Source organism: Camelus bactrianus, chromosome 10, assembly GCF_048773025.1.
Source record: "Camelus bactrianus isolate YW-2024 breed Bactrian camel chromosome 10, ASM4877302v1, whole genome shotgun sequence".
NCBI lineage: Eukaryota > Metazoa > Chordata > Mammalia > Artiodactyla > Camelidae > Camelus > Camelus bactrianus.
This window is the reverse complement of record NC_133548.1, coordinates 14,708,589-14,734,133: the sequence shown is the minus strand read 5'-3', so window position 1 is coordinate 14,734,133 and position 25,545 is coordinate 14,708,589. Positions and strand designations below refer to the sequence as shown.

Genomic DNA, 25,545 nt, shown 5'->3' with positions numbered 1-25,545 from the left:
AGGTAACAAAACAGTTCCTCCTCTGATATATTTTCATCAGTGACATGCAGTTAATGAAAGTTTTCTCTATTTACATTTACTGTTAGATTTACTATTGACTGCATAGTTCTGCAATTTTCCTTTTGTATTAAATAGTGAATACTCTGAATACAGTGACAAGCTCTGAATCTTGGTATAGAAACTGATGACAATTTGCTGTAATTCAAAAACATGATTCAATGAAAAAATAGCCAGGGGATATTTAAGGTTGAGCATTTGAAAACACTTCTTTAAACTGTTGAACTCTGCATGAATGCTAAAAGGATTGGTGATGCATCAAATCCCACTGGTGTGGAGAAAGAAGGCATTTTGTTTGAGTCTAATCAGAATACCTTTTAGTATGATGACTTAGCTGCCAAATTTGAAGGAAGTTGCTTACTACTGAAAATCTTCCCCAAAGATCTGCATGACAGAAACCATGGCAGCACATCCTGAGAATAGGATGTCTTTGTTTTGAGGCCTCATTAAAAGTAAGCCACAGAAACTTGAATAAATACTTTATAATCGGCTAATGTCAAGAGTAGTAATGATCTCGCCTATGTAAAATGATCCTTAAAAGAATGACTCATGTATAAAACACACTTAGAAGCAATTCTACATCTAAGGTGCAGAGTTAGCATACCTTTGCTTTAGAGGAAACTCCTAGAGCTTTGGCTTTTTTCGGATCAGGCTTGGGTTCTACAGCGCCAGAAACAGAATCTTCAACAGGTGCTTTGAGAAAATAAAAGCATGGACTATAAATACAAACTCTAACTAATATCCCTATATTTTGGGCAGGTTAAGTATATAATGATGGTGAGAAAGCCTGCAGTTTTAAATATATCCATTTTTAAAGTGTTTTCAGTTAGGTTTTTTTCCTAATTTTTTTCTCACTGATTTCCTCTTTAAGTACAATTTCATGAAGTTAATTCAGAAGATTGACATCTTCTTTATCAATCATTTAAACTGCAGTTTAAAAACTATTCCCTAAATGGCAGTTAAAAAAACCCTTTTTGCTAGATTGATACTTCCTTAAGGGTAGGGCCTGTCACCTTTGATACCAAAGTATATATACAAATAGCAAGATTCCAACAAATCTAATAACTGAATATATATACTTTGATACCAACAATTTTACACATGTAAAATTTCCAACTTTTATAACATCAGTAATTTCTATCCAACTAAATAGAATACTATTATTTTGTTTAAGCAATAAGTCTAGAAGAGCAGGATTTACAGGTTAGTGTTCTATTTATACATTATGGAATTTTAACATCAGGATGAAGAAATCAAGAATTTTCCCTTAAAAAAGTTTAGTAAATATTAGAATGGATCAGCAAACTGCCAAGCATAGGGAATGGAGAACTCATTCATGAATGAGCAAGCAGAGTTCTCTGCTGACTCAGGCACTGGCTGGCTGTTTGGCCTTGCAAGTCACCTAATATTTGGTGTTCCTCATCGGTTAATAAAGGGGATTAAGCTAGATGGTTCCAATTCCCCTTCTAACTATTAATATCCAATAGCAGAAAATAGTTGTAGAAACCTTAAAAATGAGATGGAACACTTGCTTTCTGGAGTATTTCAATGTGCTACTCCAAAACTCCTTTTTTGGAGCTGGAAACTTTTAAATTAATCATCTTTTGAACTCTCAGTACAGTTTCTGACATAAAACAGGTACTTAACTGTTTGTGAAAGCATGGTGAGGAGATGGAGGGAGGGCTTGGAATCTAAGCCATAAGGAAATGTGATAAAAAATGAAGACTGAATGAAGACTCTTTTAGAGTTCCCTTGGGCTATTTTCCTTCCCTTTTAACCCTCTTAAAATAGAGTTACCTGAGGCAGGCTGGAATTTAGCTGGAGCTGACCCTCCCACTGGTCTGGAAGTTGCTTTAGCAGGTGCAGCGGGCTTGGATGGCATGTTCGCTTTGGCTTTCTCTAGCATGGCCAACACCTGATCTTTAGACGTTGGCTAGGGAGACAATACAACAGAGGTGAGAGGCCACATAAATGATATATTCATACTACGCTTCCTAACAGATGTGCTGTCAAATTCTTGAGCTCCTTGTTTTGAAATACCAATGAAGGGAGGCAGCACATAATCCAAGAGAAGTTCACACACATTATGAAGTCACACTAAATTAGCTGCCATTCTAGAAGGTCACAATTCTCACCCCTGCAGAGGCAGCAGATTCTTTGGAAGTTCTACACTAATAAGTATTTTATTACTGCTTTCATTGGGATTTCAAGTTGAGACTCATAGGAGGTAATGTGATCTTCTGCCTATATAAATTCATGTCAATATTTTTCTAATGGCTTTTAATAGCAGCAGCAACAAGTAGTAGTACTTTTAGTTTCCCCGTAGCCTTGGCCATTTTCTCATATCCTAAATGCATCATGAAGAATGGCAAGGCATCTTGGGCCTTCTTTCGCACATCTCCATTGCGATCCTCTAGACAGGAGTAGAGGTGGGGAACACAAAGGATGAGGTCTGTGGGGGTGGTGCGAAGAGTTGGTAGTTTCTCAGCCAGCCAGCCCAGAAGCTGCCAAAAGAAATAAATACCAGTTACATACTTCACGTAGAAAACTAATTATTTATGATCTTAGGCCTAATGATTTCATCAGTCCCAAACACTGAATTAGTTCTTACACTACAACTTTCCAATATGAAATCAGTCATTTCCATTGTTTAATGAAATAATGAATATGCAATGATGCCAATCATCTAAGATAAGGACATAGTTTTTTTTGTTTTGTTTTGTTTTTTTACTTTATTTTGCTGGGGGAAGGTGATTAGGTTTATTTATTTATTTTTTGATGGAGGTAATGGGGATCAAACTCAAGACCTCGTGCATGCTAGGCAGGGACTCTACCATTGAGCTATACCCTCCCCTGAGGACATAGTTTTTTGGACCGTATTTGAGCATTAAGTTATAAAGCTTCAATAATTATTAATGCATTTTAACAATGAAAAACTTTCACTGGTTTATTTTTTTTTAATTCTAAGAACTATTCAGCTAAAGAAGATGCAAAATATTTGATCAGAAGTGACAAGTACTACTAGGACTTCTGTTTTCTGTCTCACATAGACAGTTTTTTTTCCCCTATACCTTTAAAATAATTTGTATTTGTATTTATTTTTAAATTGAAATATTCATTGAGAGGATTGTAGATTCACACGTAGTTTATAAGAAATAATACAGAGAGATCCCATGCACTCTCTACCACATTTCTGCCAATAGTAGCACTTCATGAAACCATAATAAAGCATCACAACCAGGATATTGACATTGATACACAATCCACTGATCATATTCAGATTGCCCCAGTTTGACTTTTTCTCATTTGTGTACGTGTATGTATTTAGTTCTCTACAATTTTGTGTGTGTTAACGTATCCACCACCACAGTCAAAATCTTGAACAGTTCCATCCCAAGGATCCTAGGTGTTGCCTCTTTTACAACCGCACCCCCATCCCTCCTACCCCTCCCTCCTCACCTAAATCCCTGGTAACCACTAATCTGTTATCCATTTGTAAAATATGAGATTTCAAAGTTATATAAGTGGGATCATATAGTATGTAACTGTTTCGGATTGGCTTTTGTCACTCAGTATAATTCCTTGGAGATTTATCTAACTTGTTGCATGCATCAGTGATTTGTTTCTTTTATTGCTAAATAGTATTACAAATATGGATATACAATAGTTTGTTAAAACATTCACCTGTTGAAAGATATCTGGGCTGTTTCCAGATTTGGGCTATTATGAATCAGTTGCTATGAACAATTGTACATAAGCTTTTGTGCAAACATATTTTCATTTTTCCAGAATAAATGTCCAAGATTTGTTGGGTCATATAGTAACTACATGTTTAGTTTTATAAGAACTGCCAAATTGTTTTCTAGAGTGGCTAAACCATTTTATATTTCCACCAGGAGAGTGTTCAAGTTTCTCCAAGGATATCCTTGCCAGCATTCAGTGTTATCACTACTTTTTATTTTAGTAATACTGGTAACTGTGATATCTCATTGTACTTTTATTTGCATTTCCTTTTTTTTTTATTTGCATTTCCTTGATGGCCAATAATGTTGAACATCTTTCATAGGTTTATTTGCCATCTGTATATCTTCTTCAGAGAAGTGTCTGTTGATGTCTTCTGCCAATTTTATAATTAGATTTTTTTATACTATTGACTTTTGAGAGATCTATCTATCTATATATATATATTCTAGATAATAGTCTTTTATTGGATATAGAGTTTGCAAATATTTTATCCCATTCTGTAGTTTATCTTTTCATCTTCACATGGTCTTTTGCAGGCAACAGTTCTTAATTTTGATGAGGTCTAATTTATTAATTTTTCCTTTAATGAATTGTGGTTTTGGTGTCAAGTCTAAGAATTCTTTGCCTTAAGAATTTCTATATCCTGAAGAATATATATTTCTCCTACATTACTTCTAAAAGTCCTATAGTTTTATGTTCAACGTTCAAGCTCATGATACATTTTGAGTTAATTTTGGTAAGATGTAAGGTTTAGGTCAGGGTTTATTTTTTTGTCTATGGATGTCAATTGCTCCAGCATCATTTGCTGAAAAGGCCACACTTCCTTCACTGAATTACTTAGGTAACTGTCAAAAATCAGTTGCTCACATTTGTGTAGGTCTATTTCTGGGTTCCCTCTTCAGTTCCACTGATCTGTCTCTATCCTCCCCTTCCCATTCCCCCATCATCACAGTGTCTTGATTACTTTAGTAATTTAGTAAGCCTTAATATGTATATAATAGTGATTTTTTTTCCCTATTTTTTCTTTGTCAAGATTGTTTTAGCTGAAATATAAATTTCAGAATAACCTTGACTTTGTCTTAAAAAAAAAAACTTGCCAGAATTTGACAGGAATTACATTAAATGCATAGATCAATTATGCATACATTAAATATATAGAACAAATATCTCTACTATGTTGAGTCTTCCAATCGACAAACATGGCATGTCTCTACGTCTATTTGGGTCTTCCTTGGACTCTTCATCAGTATTCTGTAATTGTCAGTATACCTACTTTTTATTTTGTTTTGTTAAGTGTATATCTAAGGATTTCACTTTCTTTGGAGCAACTATAAATGGCACTGTGTTTATAACTTTGGTTTCCACATGTTCAATGTATTATAAAAAAAGCGATTGACTTTTGTATATTTATATTACATCCTGTAAAATCTCACTGAACTCATTTGTTAGTTCTAGGAGTTTACCTATAGATTTCCCAGGGTTTTCTATGTAGATAGTTATGTTATCTGCAATTAGGAATAGCTTTATTTGTTCTTTTTCCAATTTGTATGCCCTTCATTTCTTTTTCTTGCCTTATTGCAGTGACTAGAACTTCTAGTACTATGCTGAGTAACAGTAGTGAAAGTGGACATTCTTGCTTTGTTCCTGATCTTAGGGGGAAGCAGCCAGTCTTTCACCATTAAGCATATTATCATCTATAGAGGTTTTTTGCAGATTTTTTTTTATCAAGTTGAGGTAATTCTCTTCTATTACTATGCTGAGTTTTAAATCATGAATAGGTGTTAAATTTTCTCAAATCTTTTTTGTGTGTGTGTGTCAACTGATATGATTTTATGACTTCTTTGGCCTGTTGGTATGATGGATTACATTAATAGAGTTTTGAATGTTGAACTCTATTTTTATGTTGTGATTAAAACGTCTTATTTTACCATTTAAGAGTTCAAGAAAAGAGAAAATTTCACAAAAGGCTAGTCCTTTAAAAAGTTTTATTGTTAAAAAGGCAAATGAAAAGAAAAACAAGTAAATGAATAAAAAAGCTCAAGGGATGTGGTTTCATTTTATTAGCTGTTTTATGATGGAACTCATTCTATCCATATAAGTATAGTGATTACAAAGGTCCAGGCCTCTATGAAGGTAAAAGACATGAGTAAAGCACATCATATTTGTAGTACTAACCTCTTGCCTCAAGAAAGGATTTTCCTTTTTGAGCTCTTCAGAAAGATCTTCCCCCTCCAGCCATTCCTTCATGCCAGTCTGTTCTGCCCAAGCATTCACAGTTGCTAGAGCAGCAGCTCGAACATTGTTCTGAATGGACGAGAGCATTAGTAAAGATAATATCAACTATGAGTTGGAGGTAGAGAGTGAAAAGCCTGTTACTTTGTGAACATAAACAATGGAGGTTTCTCTAAGGCCCACATGAACATACCTGGAACATACTTCATCTCCTTTGAAACAGCATGTGGCCCTATGGTTGTATTAAAACTCCAAAGTAGAAACTACAAACTGTAAAGGTCCTATACTCAGTTAATTAGGCAAAACAGTGACCTGGGCATAAAATGCCATGTTAGAGGAATAACTGCTTAGGTTTCGTTTCCTGACTCTCTAGGGACTCTTATGTCCATGGTTATCTGCTAAAGAATGTAATTCTACATGTTGGAGAACTCATAGTGGTTAGACAGAAATTATTAACAACTTCATTGAACACTTACGTTTTTATATTAATTTGTACTCATAGAATGAGGACTTATTGACATGAAAAATACTAAAATAGCTCAATTCCTCTAATTAAATGAACTACACAAAAATAAAGATTCATTCAAATATTCAACCTAGGGATAAATAGAAGAGGCTTGCAACTTTCAATGAGACAAATTCTAGACTGTGAAGCTATAGCTATCTTATTGAAGTACTGGGAGGCCCTGCTCTAGTAGTTCAGGGAAAAAAGGCAGGCAATAAATACATGATCCCAAAATTCACATATTTATTCAGTCTTTATACCAATACTTTTAACAATGATATCATAATCATAATAGCAACCATTTTTTTGAGTGCATATTATATGAAACAGGTATAAGTACTGTATGTACAGATTCTCATTTAATTGTTAGAATTAAATTTCATGGATAAAGAAAATGAACCTCAATGATGATAAATAACTTATCGCGGGGGGTGGGAAGGGACAGACTGGGATTTCAAAATGTAGAATAGATAAACAAGATTATCCTGTATAGGACAGGGAAATATATACAAGATCTTGTTGTAGTTCACAGCAAAAAAAAAATGTGACAATGAATATGTATATGTTCATGTGTAACTGAAAAATTGTGCTCTACACTGAAATTTGACACAACATTGTAAAATGACTGTAACTCAATAAAAAAATGTTAAAAAGAAAAAGATGATAAATAACTTATCTAAGGGTCATAAAGCTAGTAAGTGAGATATCTGGTCACCTTAATACTGCCTGGAAGGTAAAAATGTTTAGTACTTTCCTTCTAATATTCTCTTCTTTCCAGAGTTTATAAGCTGTTTACATGCCTACTTGACTTTTAAGAAGAGAACTACTATTAGCCCAAGAATGTGGCTGGCCTATTCCAGAATGGAGCTGTGGTAAAAAGAGTCAGGTTTACCTTGCTGTCTCCAAGGACTGTGATGATAGGAATGCCTAAGTTCTTCACATGTTGCTTGATGTTTGGGCCCATGGCTACTGCCAATTGCTGGAGGATACTCAATGTCTGCTGCACCTGAGTGGGAAGGGCCAACAAGTTATGTTCAAATCATAAGCAAGCTGTGCTCAAAGATTTGCAAGTTTGCTGCTATGTGGTCAATGCAGTAGGAAGTTTCTGGCCTACTTAAGAAACAGGGAGATCAGCTTGTTATGATTCTAAGCAGCTTATGAATACTTTTTAAGTGGTGGCCTCCTCTTTTATCATCAGTTCATAAGACTGGAGTATTCGAATTTTAGACCAGAGATTTTACTGCTTTAAAATTTTAAAGTAAGGTAAAACCTAGTTTAAGAAAATTCTGACATAAAATTTCAAATTTGAAAATTCAAAATTAAGCTTATGTGTATGACAAGTGGTATTTATATAAAAATATTTAATATCAGAGTCCTGTAAAAAGCAAATCTGAGATTCATCAAAATTTGATTAATAAACCTGTCATCTACCAATACACCTTGAGGCACATTGAAGAAATTAAAGGAAACTATTTCTAGTTCAAAGCAATAAAGTGACCACTCATTTTTTGCTGGTGAAGATTACTGAAACGGAATCCCTTGCAGGGGAGAGAGGGGAGAGAAAAAGAATAGGCATATGTTCTACATACCAAGATTTTATTGGAATCGTTGAGTCGACCCTTCAAGGCAGTTGGAAGTTCACCTATGTTCGGTTGGATAAATTTTGCTTCATTGATAATACCTGCCACTTCATCTAAGCCTTCTTTCCTGATCTTCCAATTTTTGTCACCAATCTTAGACACCAACTCTGAAGTGATTTTATCACTGAAAAAATAGAAGACAGAATCCTTAATTCCAAGATGCCTAAAATAATAATGATGTCACAGAATATCCTTTACTGAGAAACAGAAGGCACCATTAAGAATTCAGCATAATACACCAAATAAATCATTAGCAACAAATCTACCTGATTTCTGTCCTTGGTAAAAGATCCACAACATCATTGCCCCCATCATCTGGTTCGTCTCCATCTTCCCCTTCATCTGTGCCAATTGTGCTGTGTTTGGAAATCCCTCTGGTTGGAGCAGGTGGGCTCTGTCCTTGCATCTACACACAAGTAAGTCAGTAAGGCTAACGAACTTGATGAAGAATATGAGAGCAAACAAGTAGAGAATGGTGCCCATGTCAAACTTTCATATTCCTTCACAATACTTAATTCACACAGCACATATTTGAATTCCTAGATTCCAATTTTGAGACTATGTGACAAAAGGTTTTTTTATACAAACCTATTAGAATCTGACTTTTCAATCATAAAATTGTCTTTTGACTTGTAAGCCCAAGACAATACAGAGCAAGTCTGCCAAAACTTAGAATTTCAATTGAAAAGTTTACTCAAGGAAGGTCAAGTTTCTTTTTTATTTAAAATAATTTTTAATGTTATATTTAGTGTGCTTTTTGAAAAAGTAATACATATAAAATGTTTCATATTCCAAAGCCACAAAGGATACACAGGGGAAAACGTTTCATCCTATACTAAGTCTAACCAGTTCTCTTTGTCAGAAAGTCATCAACTTCTTAAGAACTCTTCTCAGGGGTACTTTATACATATAAAAGCATATACATACATATTCTTCATTCCAAAGGGTTAAAAGTTTAAACTTAACTAATATGAGCATTCACAAGTTCACCATGGATTGTATCATTTGTGAAGCTTTACCTTCTCAAATTCTGCATCTATCTGGGATAGGAGGGCAGGCTTCTCATCCTCAAAGAACATTCGCAAAGAGGGACCAACGTACAGATACATCACACCAAGCAAGGTGATGGCAGAAGTCCTCACAGCCTGGCAGGACAAAATGAACTTTTCAGATCAGAACAGAACCACAAAGATGGCTGTATTGTACCTATATATGCTGGTATGTACTCACTGGGTTTGTTGCAGCAAGAGCTGTCTTCACATTGCTAATGAAAGCTTTCACATTCAATCTAGAAGAAACAACATTTAGAATTAAAAACAAACAAATGAAAACCTCAAAATACTCAATGGAGTTTTATAAACACAGACTCTGGAACTGGCTCCTTCTGTGTATGTCCCAAGTCTCACCTATTCTGTTTCTACACTCAAAGTAAGCTTTAAATACTATCTATATGCTAATTACTCCTAAATCCAGTGTTGATCTCTCTTCTGAACTTCAGATTCATATATCCAGCTGCTTTTCTGACATTTCTATTTTTATGTCTAGTAAATGTCCTACATCTGTCAAAACCAAACTCCTGATGGTCTACATCTCAACCCCAAAACCTGTTCTTTCCACAGTCTTCCTTATCCCAGTAAATAGCCACTTCATTCTTCCAGTCTTTCAGGCCATTCTTGACTCCCCTCTCCTTCATACCCAATATCCTGTTTAGTTTTACTCTCAAAATATATTCTGAGTCATAATACTTCCAAGCCACTATAATTACTGGACAGGATTATTTCACCAGCCTACTAATTAGTCTCCCTGCTTCTGCCCTTGATCCTTACTGTCTGTCCTCTGACTATATTCTGAATAATCCTGTTACTCTTCTGCTCAAAACTTTGTAATGGTTTCCAATTTATTCAAAACTTTGTAATGGTTTCCAATTTATTCAAAACTTTGAGGCTCTACATGACCTGGCCCCTTGTTCTTTCTTCAGTCTTATCTCCCACCACTCCCTACCCCCTCACTCATTCCACTCTAGCTGCATTCAGAACAATTACTCCTTGTTATTTTTAAATGTCACATGTGCTCCTACCACAGGGCTTCTGCACTTGCTGTTTCCTTGATCTAGAATGGTTTTTCTCTCAGATTGTCATAGCTAGCTCCCTCATGTCCTAAAGGTCTCTGCTCCAAAGTCACTGTTTCAGGAAAGATTCCTGTCTACCCTATAGAAAATAACACTACCTGAAATACTCCAAGGTGATACCACCTAACTCTTTATTTGCTTTATTTTTACCCTGTTGTTCTTATACTTCCTGATGTATTTTTTTGTTACTGTTTATTGTCATCTCTCCTTACTCAAATATAGGTCCTATGAAAGCAGGAATCTGATCTTGTCCATGATATATTCCCAAGAGCCTGGAACAAATGACTGGGATATCACAGATGCTCAATATGTAGTTGTTGAATAAATGAAAGATCACAGATGAATTAGAAAGAAGAAAATTCACATGGCTTTCTTGTCATGCCAAGAGATTAAATTAAACAATTAAGAAGGGATTATAACAATACACTCAACTATAGGAGGACACCACAGATACTGACAAAACAAACAATTCTGTGCTTGAGTGATACTTAAATGATAACTTTTAAAGTAGTACACCATCATTTAGTAGAACTCAGAACACTGTTTTGCAAGTGGTCTATTAAGAGGCTTGTTGTGAAAAGCATCATGGCATAGAGAAAGGCAACATAGTACAGCAGTTACAGTATTCTCTCTTGGAACCAGAATGCCTGGATTCAAATCTTGGCTTTGCCACTTCCTAGCTGTGACTTGGGCAGGTCACTTAAGCTTTCTGTGCCCTAGCTTCCTCATCTATAAAAGGAGAGAACAATACCTCACATGGTTTTTTTTTTTACCATGAGTAAATCAAATGAATTATTACTTAGAAAGTGCCTGACATAAAGTAAGCTCTATAAAGTTTTCATTTTGCTTTTTTCCTCTCTGTTTTATGAGGGGGATGTAACTAGGTTTATTTATTTATTTATATTTGGAGGAGGTACTGGGGTTTGAACACAGGACCTTGGGCATGCTAAGTATGCGCTCTACCACTTGAGCTATATCCTCCCCACTAAGCTCTATAAACTTGTTAAATAAAATACAGTACTCCCCCCTTATCCTCAAGGGATACATCCCAAACGCCCCAGTGGATACCTAAAACCACGGACAGTATGGAATCCTATATATACGGTACTTTTTTCCTATACATACATCCATTTGATAAACTTTGATTAATAAATTAGATACAGTAAGACATTAACAATAATAGCTAATAACAGAACAGAACAATTAGAAAATACTGCAATAAAAGTTACATGAATGTGGTCTTTCTCAATTTCTTCAACTCTACCAGAAATGTGGCAGTGGCTTCTTCACTGGCATACGCACCTCTCCAGTAATTTTTATATTTTTCAGTCCAAACCTATTTCTGAATCTGTGAAACCATCCTTTTTTTGCAGTAAATGGCTTGGTGTCATTTATTTCAGGGGACCCCCTACTGAAGTCTTCAATAGTCTCCATGTTTTGAAAGGGGGAACACGTTGCCATCAATCAGAACGTGTTTTCTGTTCACGTCTCCCATTCACAAATTTAATGCCTTTTCCATCTTAACTAAGCATTTCTAACTTTTGCAGTTTGAGGTGCAACAGTGAAACTATCATGGATTTTTTTTCCTTCACAATTTCATGGATAGAAAATTTATGCTTACTGTAGATCTTAGCAACCTTAGCTTACTATTTTTTTCTTTCTTTATTGAGTTGAGAACTCTGACTTTTCCACTCAAAGGAAGCACTTTACAGCTTCTTTTTGGCATATCCAAATTTCCAGCATCACTACTCTTGCATTTTGGGGCCATTATTAAGTAAAATAAGGGTTCCTTGAACAGGAGCACTGCAGTACTGCAGGAGTCGATATGATAACTGAGACAGCTACTAAGTGATTAATGGGTAGGAAACAGTGGACAAAGGGATGATTCATATTCCGAGCAGGACAGAGTAGATTTCATGCTACTCAGAATGGCTCACAATTTAAAACTTATGAGCTGTTTATTTCTGAAATTTTCCATTTAATGCGTTTTGACTGCAGTTGATCACAGGTAACTGAAACTTTGGAAGGCAAAACCACAGATGAAGGGAGTCGACCGTAAACAAATGTGTTTAATATGCATATTAACTTTGGGAAACAATGGGTTAAACAAGTGTTTCTACTGCAGGACTTCTGAGAGCATTTAATTTTCCAATGTGCACTACAGATCTGTAAAAAAATGTCATTTTATGTATTAATTTCCAAATATATTTGACTAGAAATCCTTGGAATTGGCTTTTCTGTGAGACAGTTGTAAGTACTGGAGGAAAAATAACTTAAGAGAACTCTGATGTTAGTGGATGTCAAAATGCAGGAGCAGAAAGCAATTTAGGCTTTTGAGGAACCAAAAGTGGTTTTGTTTTATATAAATTAGATAAGCCAGTTCTGGCTTCTCAGAAATAAGCTGAGATAGCTACAACAAATATAGTCACCAATTAGAGACACTAGCAAAACATGTACTCTGACTTCTTTCTGACTTACCCAGAAAAACCAAATTCTTTTATTGCATTTGATAGCCAATTCAGAGTTTCTGACTGATTCTTGGGATTCTTTTGTGAGAAAGCCATCGACATAACCTGGAGCAGAAAACAAAACAAAACAAAAACAAAAACAGATTTGTGTTTTCTCTCATATTTCTCATAAAAATATAGCATGACATTAAGGCAGAAGTAGATTAGGCATGGTTTTTCTGATGCTAAAACAACTGCAAGCATGCCTTAGGAACGAAATATTTAACTTACGCAGGAAAATGACTAAGTGACAGTAGTATTAAAAACATCCTGGACTGTTTACAACTCTTCATTAGTGATCACTTTGGATTATTATGTCTTAAGACAAAATTATTCTCATTCTTAGAATATTCTTGACTAAGACAATTTTAATTATTAGGCAACAGTGTATTACTAAAGGTAAAAATAAAAATATAGCATCAAACACAATTTTAAATGATGAAGAAAAGAACTAAAGTTTAACTAGTAATTTTAAATTAAAATCTGGGGAAAAAACTGGGAAAACTTGAGGAAAGAGAGCTCTAGGCCACTAACCTGTTCAGCTGTCCATGGCAACATACAAGCTTCAGCTATTGCTGTCATAGCTTCTTTTGCATTGTTTCCACATTTCACGTCTCCAATCTTGTCTACAAGGCCATCTAAGGCAATCTGAGCTGAAGTTTTGGAAAAATTTCCCTTCTGGGCAATCAAAGCAACTATGTGAAGCTTCATCTGCATCACCTGAACAAGGATAAGTATCATAGTTATGAGTAAGCCAAAGACATTTATTTACTTCCTTATTTTTTATAGCAGCCTGAGGATGTAACAGAGTTAGGGACTGCTAACTCTGACCAAACTAAAACTAGAATTTTAAACCAAGAAGGAGGATACTTTTTAATCCTTTGTTATTATATATAGTAGCTAACTGAAAACTACGAGAGAAAAAAACCAAACCACTCAGTGTTTTAAAATATTAACAAGCATTGTTACGTGGAAAGTATATGAACTGAAAAATATTTCTATATTCTCCTCCTCTTATAGTTATTTGCATATAGTACTGAGTACACATCCTAAAATATGTAATAAATGACCACACTAACTCAGAGCTCCTATAGAGATGCCCACAAAAATTTACAACCTTTACGTACATACACATCCAACAGAACTTGGGAGATTTAAAGAAACTGTAGATTTTTAAGTGGAAGAATGGAAGAAATTGTGGAAAAGTTAATGTAATGATGGCAGAGGTATGGGACTTCAGACTCTTTTGCCCATAAATAATCCCCTTTGTCCTGTTAGAATATTTAAATAACAAGCACTGGAGAGGAAGTAGAGAAATTGGAACTCTCTTGCACTGCTAGTGCAAATATAAAATGGTGCAGCTGTTTCTGAAAACAGTCTGGCAGTTCCTCAAAAAGTTAAACATGGAGTTACCATAAGACCCAGCAATTCCATTTCTAGGTATACACACACACACACACACACAAAAGTGTTCACACAAAAACTTGTACACTTGTTCATGGCAGCAGTATTCACAATAGCCCCAAAGTGGAAACAATGCAAATACTCATCAACTTGGGAATGGGTAAATAAAATGTTTTATATCCACACAGTGGAATACTGTTTAGCAATAAAAAAGAATGTAGAGTAGATATATGCTATAATTTGGATGATCCTTGTAAAAGCTACAAAAGGCCACATCATTCTATTTACATGAAATGTCCAGGAGAAGTAATCCATAGAGACAGAAAGTAGATTAATAGTTGCCAGGGACCAGGGGTGGGGACTTGGGGAGGAAAAGGAAAATAGTTTCCTTTTGGGGCAATGAAAATATTCTAAAATTGTATAGTGGTGGGAATTGCAGAACTGTGAATGGACTAGAAACAGCTGCACTGTACCCTCTAAAACAGTTTTATATGCTCAATAAAGTTGTTATAAAGAAAAATATATATAAAATCTTCTCTTATTATGGGTCTAACACACAGAAGAGTATTAGCTCAAATCAGTTGTGCTTCCTTCATCTATCTGAGAAGCTGCATGAAAGGGAGTTTTAAAAGCGGTGGTATGAGGGGAAGAAGGCAGCGCAAGAACTCTCTGGCATGGGAGGCCTGTGTGGAGCTGGATGGTACAGATGAGGTGCTGTATCACAGCGCTAAGGGAACACAGTGTGCAAGCGAGCTAAGGATCCTCAAGAGAGAACAAGAGATGGTGGAACAGAAGTAAAGAAGAGACTCGCAAGGAAGCCGAAAATAAACCTGATACATTTCAAACTTCTGTTTCTCATCAGGTCCTATGCATGTCTAGAGGAGAAAGCTCCTTTTTCATTTTCCTTTGTGTACTACATTTCTATACCTCCCTCTTACACATACTTTTAGGAGTAGATAATGGTACTGCTCAATTTCATCTCCATTATTAGTGAATTAAACCGGATTATGTGGTAAATTTTTATTGGCAATTTAAAGACTGTATTTTTTATTCAAACAGATAGGAAAGCTATCTCACTGTTTATCCCTCCCTTGGATATTTAAAGATTAGAGAGCTTCTAGGTGTAAACAATAAGAAAAATGCACACATATGAATTATACAAACAAGTATTTGTATATACAAGCTTCTAAACGCACAAAGTTACAGTCATGTGTTTAATCAAAAAGCATACATTCCACTGCTCATCTAAAATTAGGTGACACATTGGCTGAGTGATTAAAAAAAAAAGAATAACAAGCTTAAAATCACTATCAAACCTATACCTAATACTCTAAAGGATGATAAAATAAAAATTACTTCAATAAAAATACATTAAATCTCCAATTAAAAAATACCTGAAAATTAGTTTCTTTCCATCCAGGTTTCTTGGCCAGCATCCTCACTAATGCCTGGCATGGCATTTCTGTTCGGTCCATTAGCTCAACAGCCTTGACATAAAACAAGAGAGTTAAGGGATTAATGATTAGTTCCAAGGGAACAGTATATACCAAAATCAAGTAAGTGCTTACCTCTGAAGGAGGGAGGGGAATGGAAATGAGGTTGGTCATACAGAGGGCTTATTTAGTTTCTGTTATAATGCTTTGTTTCTTAAGTTGTATGTTTGGTATATGGCTATAACAGCAGTATCACTGAAACCTTTTTTTTCACATTTCAGGAATTCACAAATGATTTCCTCCAAGGAAAGTAAATAGTAACAGTTTTAATTTGCCAACTGTATGGCAGAAACTGCTTATACATATTTTGACTTATTTGATTTTCCTAAAAACATAGCAAAGTAGAGTAGGTTAGAGCATTTAAGAATCAGATTTCCAAGAAGCACAAACTTAGGCCTAAATCTGAGTGGTGGATCTTTAAGACCGGAAGCCAGTTCTCCTGCCTCAAGTCCCAGCCCTCTTTCAGTTTCTGCAAACCCTTCCTCATTAGAATCAGAAAGTGCATGCCAACATGAACTACCATGCTCCTGTCCCACACAGACCTTTAAAAGCTTCTCATACCAAGTGATAATGTCTATTATTTTAAGAATCGTGACAACAAAAAGGGGAACATAGAAATGGATAAGGGGTGGTTTAAGTGAAGAGACCTGTTTGCTGAGTAAGTTTAAGGAACAAATCCAATAATATTAAAATTCATCTAAGCCTTATAATTCAGAATAAACCTAATTGTCTCAAGTAATCACTGTTATGAGAAGACAGAAGCCACAAAAAGCAGATATTAAAAGATAAACACCACACAGTTAAAAAACAAACAAAAAACCCCACCTTAACACACTGCAAAACACGTTTACTGGTTACAGAACATAACAATTAGGACTAGTCCTTCAGATATCAACTTCATCGCTTCTATATAATGTAATTTTCTTGCACACTCAGCTCACTTCTGGGCACCTACCTTTTGGAACTCTTCCATACAGGCCAGCCTTTCCTTCCAGTTACTGCTATCTAGAAGCTGTATACAGGTAGCAGGAAGGACAGCTGAAGCTTTTTCTTCACATACTTCTATCTGTAAGATACAAAACATCAACATTAACAATTGCTTAAGGAAACAGATGGCAAGAACATAAGAATACCCCAGCCAAAACTACAAGAACACTCCCATAGGTGTGTTTTTTTAGTATCTGAGGATTTTATTATACTAGCATAAAGAAGAAGTTTGTCCAAAGTACAGTTTTCATAAGCTAAAAACGTATCGGTTAACTATATGTTACAGAACTCAGCACAGAAAAAACTCCAGTCTCATCATAGGAATTGACTTTGCAAGGTTTTGAGTTTGAGGCATACTGTGTAATACTGACCGAGAGCTCAGGCTCCACTATTTCTTTAGTCTCCAATGCTTTCTTGTTCTTGGTTCCAGTGCTCCCTGTGCCTCCTAGTGCAGCTGGTTTCCCCTTCTTTGGTGGCCCACCAGCCTAAAAGCAAATAAAAAAATAATAGACCATGTAAGGGTTTAGAATAGTGGTTCTGAGACATACTGGGGTCAGAGATGCCTTGAAAATTCGATTAAGATGAGGGATCACTGAACCAACAAAAAAAATCCCCATATTTTTTATGCCCATAGAATTTTGCAATTTCAATGGCAGACAGACCTCCTGAAGATCACTTGTAGGGGAATCTGCAGAAGCTGTATTAAAAACCTCTAATACAGAATGAGCTAATGAGATAAATGAAATAAAATTGATGGATTGGACTTATCCTATATTTACAGATTAATGTGAGAATTAATGTTTGATGCCTTTATATGCTTCTAAATCTTTCCTACACTTGTAATTCAAAGGACAATTTCTGCATCATAACATTCATTCAATATTTAACCACAAGGTTCTCCAGTAACATGAGGATATATTATTACTCACTGCAGAACTAATTTGTAAAGAGAGAGAGGCTAAGTTATGGCAACCTCAGTGAGTGTTCTAGTTATGTGAAGATGGCCATCTCACTGAATACCTTTTTTTTTTTATTGTTCTAGTAGTTCTATGGTTGAATTGTTTGAGTTTTCCAAGAATACAATCATATAATCTACAAAAATGATATATTTAATCCTATCATGGTATCCATCAATTTGTATGTGGTTAAGAATTTTTAACAAGATATGCTGAAGAGGAGGGTAATGGCTCAGTGGTAGAGGGTATGCTTGGCATGAATGAGGTCCTGGTTTCAGTCCCCAGTACCTCCATTAAAAAAAAAAAGATAAAATTTATTATATTCCTTTTCTAGACAGGCACTTTGACCAGCTAAGCCACAGGGCCCTTCTATTATATTCCTTTTCAATGTCTGAAATGAGATTTCTTTTGGTAATTAAATTTAGTAATTTTTCTAGTATCAAACCATCCTTGCAATCCTAGAATAAACTCCAGTTGGTCATACTTTTTATTGTACCCACTGGATTCTATTTGCTAATATTCTATTTAAATATCTTGATTTAAATTTATTTCACCCCAGGTTTGAAAGGTCACAAGAAAATAGTAAGGTACACAGCCAATGACAGTAACATTAATATGGCAACACACATCACTGTTCACACCATTCCTTCTACTTATTTTGGATACTTGTTAAGCAATGCTCCAAACTTAAAAAGAAAAGATAAAATGACCGAGGACCAAATTCATTTTGAACATCCAGACCTGTTCTGAAATCAATGTTATTTTGAACATATCCTCAGATTTTAACGTGTGGTTAGCAAAACTAAGATGCTGATTCTTAATCAAATGGAAACCTCTAATACTTGCCAGTTTCTATCAGCAGTATGATTTTTTGGATCATAATAACAATCCCATAAAGAAAGATTTAATTGTCTTCTAACTGTAAAAATAGAAAATTTTACACTCTTTGATTAACCAGAACATCTCTTCTGGATCTTTTTCTGTAACAGCACTTTGTATAGGAAGGTACCTCAATTAACAAATCTACTTTTTAAAAAAATAGACATATGTGCTTATTGGCTTAGTAAGTTTATTGGCTAATATTGTTCTCCTTATCTCATCAAAAGAGTAACTAAAGCAGGTCCTTCCCCACCCCACATACAGCCTATTTTGGGGGGGGGGGAGCTGTGGGGAGAGGAATTCCTTATAAGAGAAAGCCAGCTAGCATGGAAAGGTTTAGCAAGATAAGAAAAAGTCTTAAGGTATTGTCCGGAGAGGCAGGAGCTGGGGAGAAAGAAGAAAATTGCAGACAACTTCCTGTACTAGAATACTGAAGAGACAGCATAACATGAAGGAAGGTACAGACTCTGTAGCTAAAGATACTTGAATTCATATCCCAGTTTTTGCAACTCTGGTCATTCAACAAATATATGCCAAGTTACTGCTATATGCCAGAACCGCTTCTATGCACAGGGGGTCAAGCAGTGACAAGATCTCTATCTTTCAAAGTTTACAGTACAGTGTGGGAAGACAGAACAAGCAAACAAACAAATGAACAATGAAAATACCAGAGTGAACTGTAAGAGCATGTGCAGGACACTTAACCTTGCTGGGCCCTGGAAAAACATGAGCCACAAAACACTTACCTCAAGGGTTGTAATGATGATTAAATGAAACTATGTAGGTAAAATACTTCACAAAGTGAAGCTCATTAAATATCAGTTCTCTTTTCCAAACTCCATGCTGGGATTCAGGGTGGGGAAAGAGAATTGAACTTTTTGCATCTGCAGAAGATGCCTTCATCTTAAGAGAGTCGAGTCCAGGAGAAGTATTCATTGAAAGAATGCCATATTTGCCCTTGGGCAATTGCCCTCTTCTACAACACAAGGCAACAAGACCTTGACAGAATGGCAACTTGGTCCTGCAACTCCGGAGCATTATTAACAAAATGACCAAGGTGATGTTATTAATGTTAAGTGCCGTTATTAATGTTAAGTGCCTTGCCACATTTTATTTCATTATTTAACGGTACTTTCTGATGCCTTAAAATGCATTCTTGTATCTTCATTACCATTTTTATTTCTATTAAAGTTTCAAATAACCAAATGTATTTTTGGAATATGCTGTCTTCATTAAAAGATGTTCTGCTGTCTTTTGAATGTGGTATTGAGTTCATTTCTCAAATGAAATCATATTGAAGAACAACCATGAACCTGAGATTCAGACCCTATCTTACTAAATTCTAATTTTTAAACTATATTTTCCAAGTCATCTATTAACCTTAGTAACAGGTGCCTTTTTTAAGGGTCCTGTTTTAGGTGCTGAAATGTCTTTTGTGTCCTTATCTCCTGCAGCCCCCGAAGCAGCAGCCCTTCCAGGCACAGGCTTGAACTCCTTCTTGTCAGCTGCTTGTCCAGCTTTCTTACCATGTACCAGCTCTACTTTTTCTGAACATTCTTTGATCTGGAGAATGAAATTGAGATAGACATCACTGAGTCCAACTTTGAAACACAATTACTCCATTACTTAATAAGTCATTTCTAAAACACAACTGCATGAGAATTCAGAGAGAAATTTCCTTTTTCAACAAATTATCCAGACTTCCTTAGTAGTAGATATACATTAATAACATCTTACATTTTACTTCTATGCAAATTATAATTTATTAAAATTACAACAACCACATTTTTGATGGAATACATTCATATTTAGAAAGGTAATTTTCCAGTTACTAGAAACAAAATTTACTTAAAACATCATTTTTTACCTCCTTGACCAGATTGGTCAATTTTATTATTTTTTAATTTGAAAGATATTTCTACTAATCAAGAATTCTGATCAAAAGGATACAAATTCATAATGCACAGAGATAGGACTCCTATCCAATTTCATTACTATCCAACTAACCTACCTTATCAAGCTTGAGTTTGTCCACATCAGCTAAGAACGGGTTTACTGCTTTCTCACCAACCACCTTCAAAGCAGTACCCAATGCCTCAAATGCAGCATCTCTGACTTCTGGAGCAGAATCATTGATGTGCTATAGTGCGGAAGTAAGCAAAATGATTTTAATACAAGGTACTTTTGGTATTATTTATTTTAATTCAGACTGATGGTTGCTGGATAAAAAAATTTGCTTTTTACAATTCACAGAAGCTAAGCTTAGCTTTTTTTTTTGCCAATTAACAGTTACTCTTTCACAAATTCTTTTTTTTGCTGTTAACGGAGGTACCGGGGATTGAACCCAAGTCCTCGTGCATCTTAAGCATGCACTCTACCACTGAGCTATATCCTCCACCCTCCTCACAAATTCTGAGTTAAGGAAGCCTCAAAGGAAACCTCTAGTAATCTATTGCAAGTAAGTGCTTTCTTTTCTGCTTACTCATTATCTAAAATGCTTCACATTCAAATGATATTCAAATACCCTAAATTGGATGCTTATACTTGGCCACATCCAGCTGGTATCAGTTTATGGGCCAACTAAGAAACAAAATGTTTAGTGGAATTATAAAGCTAATTTGTGCTTTTCTTCAAGAATAGGAACACAAAACAGTACAAGAATTTGGATTCAATTTCCAAAGCTGCAGAGGGTCTGCTCCTTAAGACAATAATCTACAGTCTTAAAATCAAGCAGTCACTGTACATAATTAGTAGAAAAAAATCTTGCCTCGGTGTAAAATATTCCCCCATTTCAAAGAAAGTCTATACCTTAAGTAGAGCAGCACAAAAGGGCTTCAGTAAGCTCTTTGGCAGGGTAGAAGCAGTGCAGTGGCGGAAGCTTCTTGCGATAAAAAGAGATGTCTGCTGCTTGATGGTTGGATTTTTATTATCCATTACTGCTAAAACATCCTCACTAATGTTCTGTAGTGTGGTCTTTAGAAAGAAAATGTGGTCAATGAACTTTTCTCAACTGTAAAGAACAATCAAAACATTACATTGACAAACTCTACTGTAGAAAAAAACCGCAAACTCTTGTTGTCAACTTACAGTAAGGAAGATTGCATCAATTGCCTCCTGCAGGGCTTGAACCACTTGAGGCTTCTTCTCTTTGAATTTCTCCAAAATGGTTGGTACAACCTTTAAAAGTGAACAGTTGGAATATATTCAGAAAACATGGTACAACACTGGTGAACCCTAAAAACATTATGCTAAGTGAAAGATGCCAGTCACAAAGGACCACGTATGTATGATTCCATTTATACGAAACATCAGATCCATAGAGGCAGAAAGTATATTAGTGGTGGCCAGGGTCAGCGGGAGGGAGGAATGGAGAGTGACTGCTAATGGATATAGGGTTTCTTTTTGGAGTGATGAAAGTGTTCTGGAATTATTTAGTAGTGATGGTTACCCACCCTTATGAATATATTAAAATCATTGAATTATACACTTTTAAGAGGGTGAATTTTATAGCATATAAGTTATATCTCAATAAAACTGTTAATAAACAATGTTTGGCTCTACCAAAATAAACCAAAAAAAGTAAACATCTAAGTTGGATAAGAAGTCTTTTCCTTTCTTGAAAGGCACAAGAATCTTATGCTGGAACAATCTTACACCTGTACCACCAAAGCAATGCTTCTCAACCTTTTTTTTTGCATCTATACGTCATATAAACTATACAGTCATTTTTATCAATAACATCTCTTATGAGACAAAATGATTCTCAATTAGGTGGATTTAGGGTAGGGAAACAGGTAAATTATACAATTCTTCCTCACCACCCAAGATTCTGATATATCTCACTGGACTGGGATGTCACCTGCCCCTTCACCACACTGAAGAAACGGTATCAGAAATTATAGCAATTTTGATCAGAATTAGAGCTCCTTATTCAGTAAAGTTAGAATTTTTAAAATTTTTATTGTATCTTGTAAACTGTCACTAATTCATTAAATATTTACTGAATGCCAAATATAGGTATTAAGTGCCAGGCACTTTGCTAGGAGGCAAATTAAAGTTGTTCTTTTAAGGTCTAAAATAGATAGCAAAGCTTAATGGCACCCACCCCCCCAACCAATTAAAAAAAAAAATTCACAGAAGTGATACAGATTAGAAGGAATACAGTTCCCATGGAGAAATATAAGACTTTTTAATACCAGGAGTTAGTTATAAGCTTGAAAATCAAGATACTTTTTAAAATTGTTTTTTGTTTGTCTTTATTGAGGTAACACTGGTTTTTAAGTTTCACATGAACATTGTAATTTGACTTTTGCATGCTCACCACCAAAAACTTAAGTTTCCATCTGTCACCATACAATTGATTCCCTTCACCCATTTGCCCTCCACCTATTGAAAATCAAGATATTTTAATGGCTATAAAGCTAAAGTTCACTTTTTCATATATTGCCAAAAAGATAAGCTTATACAAATAGCTAAAGAAAATGAAGCTGAACCACATTAACATGCTTGTTATCAAACACTGTATATGATATAATTTTAAGGGAGGGAAAAATACCCCAAACTATAACAGCACTAGAGACATTCTTTAAGATGCATACCAAAATGTCACAAAGCTAGAATCAGAACTCAAACTAGAGGACCAGGTAATCATCCAAGTATAATTTAGTAAATTAAAGCATACTTTAAGAATTGTTTTCTAGTTTGAAGAGTTATTTCTAATACAAAAGTATAAAATATTCTAAGTAACACAAAACTGACCAAAAGCTAGTCAATACACTGATAGCATACACACATGGAGATATTATATAATAAAGACTGACTGCTATAAAAATACTGATTATAATTTTACTCTAACTCGTGATTTCTATGTCTAAGGGTTTTATAGATCCTTATATTTATTTTCCTAGTAACAAATTAGTCATGATTTATTTTTATTTGGTAGTGTCCTTTTTTTTTTCAGTTAGATTCTGTGAAATTATTTTCAATGCTATGAGTAACTAAGCTCCAAATACCATAACTAGGTGAGGTTAGATATTACCTTCACAACATAAAACTGGCACATGAATACTATTAGGAGACTCTTAAGTCAATCGGGGAAATGAATGATCAAGTGGTTAGCAAGTTGAACCCTAACATTCAGTACAGTCAATTTTCAGGATCCTAAGCCATTCTAAGTAGTTGAGACGAGATTTAGAGGCCAACTGACAGATGCCAGAATTAAAGAAAACATCTCAACTTATTAAAACTGTTACCAAACTTGATTGCTTCCAAATTTATACAAAGGAAACGGTATAGTCAACAAATGTCTCTAGTCAGTTTCTTTTAATAAACTGATATATCATCAACAATGTGACCTATATAAAATGCCTCAAGTATATAAGTACATTATTTTTTAAAATAGGAAATGACCATAAAATACTTTTTTGTATTATCTATATAAAAAGATCTAAGCCAAAGAGCTGATTTAAAGCATAAAGCAAACTAGCCTGTCATTCTTGATAATGTTGTTCATTTGTATCTAAAAAGGAATGTTACTTACATGTCCTGCATATTGTCCAAATTTCTTCCTTAGCCCAACAGCCAGGCCAGTAAGACATTTTGCTGCCAAAGCTACCAACATGACATTGGTGTCCTTTCCAACAACCTACAAAGGCAGGGAAAAAGGAAAACAAAAGAGTCACAGCCTTGTAAAAGGAAACTGAAAATGTATTCTTAAAAGAACTCTGAAAGCTATTATGTAATGGATAGCAACCTTTGTTTCCTACAAAAGAGAAAAGATTCTTCTTTGACAATTTCAAATTTGGGAACATCCCTTCATTATGTTTAGTCTCCTACCTTAAAGTTCTACCAATAAACTGTACATAAAACCATTATATCAAATTGCTAACACTCCATTGGTGGTAGTCTGCTGTCAGCTTTGCACAACTGTGCAGGAGGTGACTCTGATAATGGCAGAGAAGCTGGAGGCCTGCTGACTTAGCTTTGTGGCAGGGAAAGCCAAAAGACAGTGTCTCTGAAAGACACTACAGGGTAACAGCTCTAACATTTACACCTAAGAAACACCAGAAGAAATTGCTGAAGGTACGTTCAAGAAGCCCATGGGAGTTCAACTGTCATTGCAACCACTGCTCTGAGGGAGCTTCTGGCCTTGCAGCTATTTTAGTTACCTAATGATCATCAGATTTTCCTTGAGTCTCTTAGCAGTCTCCTCCAGCAATGCTTATATTACCACCCTCCTATACAGTATATCCTACAAAGCCCAGAACTCATCAAAAGTCATAGGTAGTATCTGCATCTGTGTCAATTTAGCAAGATAGTGACAATGCTTCAGTTCCTTCCTGCTAAGATTTTACTGTGGTATACTGTACAAGTCAGCTGGTGTTAAAAAGCTGCTTTACTTTTAAGTGCTCCAACCCCCTTTTCTTCCCACTCTTTTCCCAGGTAGAAGTAATGTTTCCATTCTATTCTGGATTTTATCTAATCCTTAAGATCTGGTATTCCAGAAGCAGAACACTTTCAGATTCCCTGAATTAAGGAATCCCTAATGCACAGCAAGCAAGGAAGTTCTATTTGGCACCTACATATATTCCCTATATTGCTGAGGAATAAGGATTAAGAGACTAACATGTATTAAAAACAAATTAGATGCCTTAATTTTATAGGTGCTTTATAATCCTTATTTAATTTTCACTCAAACCTTATAAAGTAGATATTACTATTATTTCAATTTTAAAATTAAAATAGAGATTAACAATGCTCAAGGTCATAGAACTAACAAATGGTAGTGCTGTGATTCAAACCTAGGTCTGCTTTGACTCCAAATGTTTCCTTTCTTTACTAAAGCGTATTTTTCGTCTAAACTCATGTTGTGGCAAATTCATTTGTCTTATGAGAAGATTAAAAAACATATATATCAACCAATACCCACAGGTAATTGGCAAAGTCAAAGAAGTTACCTGAGGGGTGTAGGGGGTGGGGTGGGAGGTGGGGGGAAGGAATCTTATAAGTGAAAG

The 25,545-nt window shown here is 35.2% G+C and overlaps 1 protein-coding gene and 1 non-coding gene across 4 annotated transcripts in view; both read right to left on the bottom strand.

The window, feature by feature from the left end:
* CKAP5 (cytoskeleton associated protein 5) overlaps positions 1-25,545 on the bottom strand; it is an 89,808-nt gene that overhangs the window by 22,171 nt on the left and 42,092 nt on the right. For all 3 annotated transcript variants that reach the window (XM_010964594.3, XM_010964596.3, XM_010964595.3), the window contains exons 9-27: positions 24,072-24,176; positions 21,620-21,709; positions 21,341-21,505; positions 20,544-20,672; positions 19,913-20,095; positions 17,069-17,182; positions 16,666-16,776; positions 15,612-15,704; positions 13,348-13,533; positions 12,785-12,879; positions 9,409-9,466; positions 9,198-9,323; positions 8,445-8,584; positions 8,128-8,302; positions 7,431-7,544; positions 5,977-6,105; positions 2,367-2,561; positions 1,855-1,990; positions 662-750 (exon numbers count right to left, since the gene is read on the bottom strand). In XM_010964594.3, the coding sequence (XP_010962896.1) occupies positions 662-750; positions 1,855-1,990; positions 2,367-2,561; positions 5,977-6,105; positions 7,431-7,544; positions 8,128-8,302; positions 8,445-8,584; positions 9,198-9,323; positions 9,409-9,466; positions 12,785-12,879; positions 13,348-13,533; positions 15,612-15,704; positions 16,666-16,776; positions 17,069-17,182; positions 19,913-20,095; positions 20,544-20,672; positions 21,341-21,505; positions 21,620-21,709; positions 24,072-24,176 (2,433 nt within the window). The remainder of the gene's footprint in view (positions 1-661; positions 751-1,854; positions 1,991-2,366; positions 2,562-5,976; positions 6,106-7,430; positions 7,545-8,127; positions 8,303-8,444; positions 8,585-9,197; positions 9,324-9,408; positions 9,467-12,784; positions 12,880-13,347; positions 13,534-15,611; positions 15,705-16,665; positions 16,777-17,068; positions 17,183-19,912; positions 20,096-20,543; positions 20,673-21,340; positions 21,506-21,619; positions 21,710-24,071; positions 24,177-25,545) is intronic.
* TRNAL-AAG (transfer RNA leucine (anticodon AAG)) lies at positions 20,856-20,928 on the bottom strand. The gene has a single exon. It is a non-coding gene; the product is annotated as a tRNA-Leu (tRNA).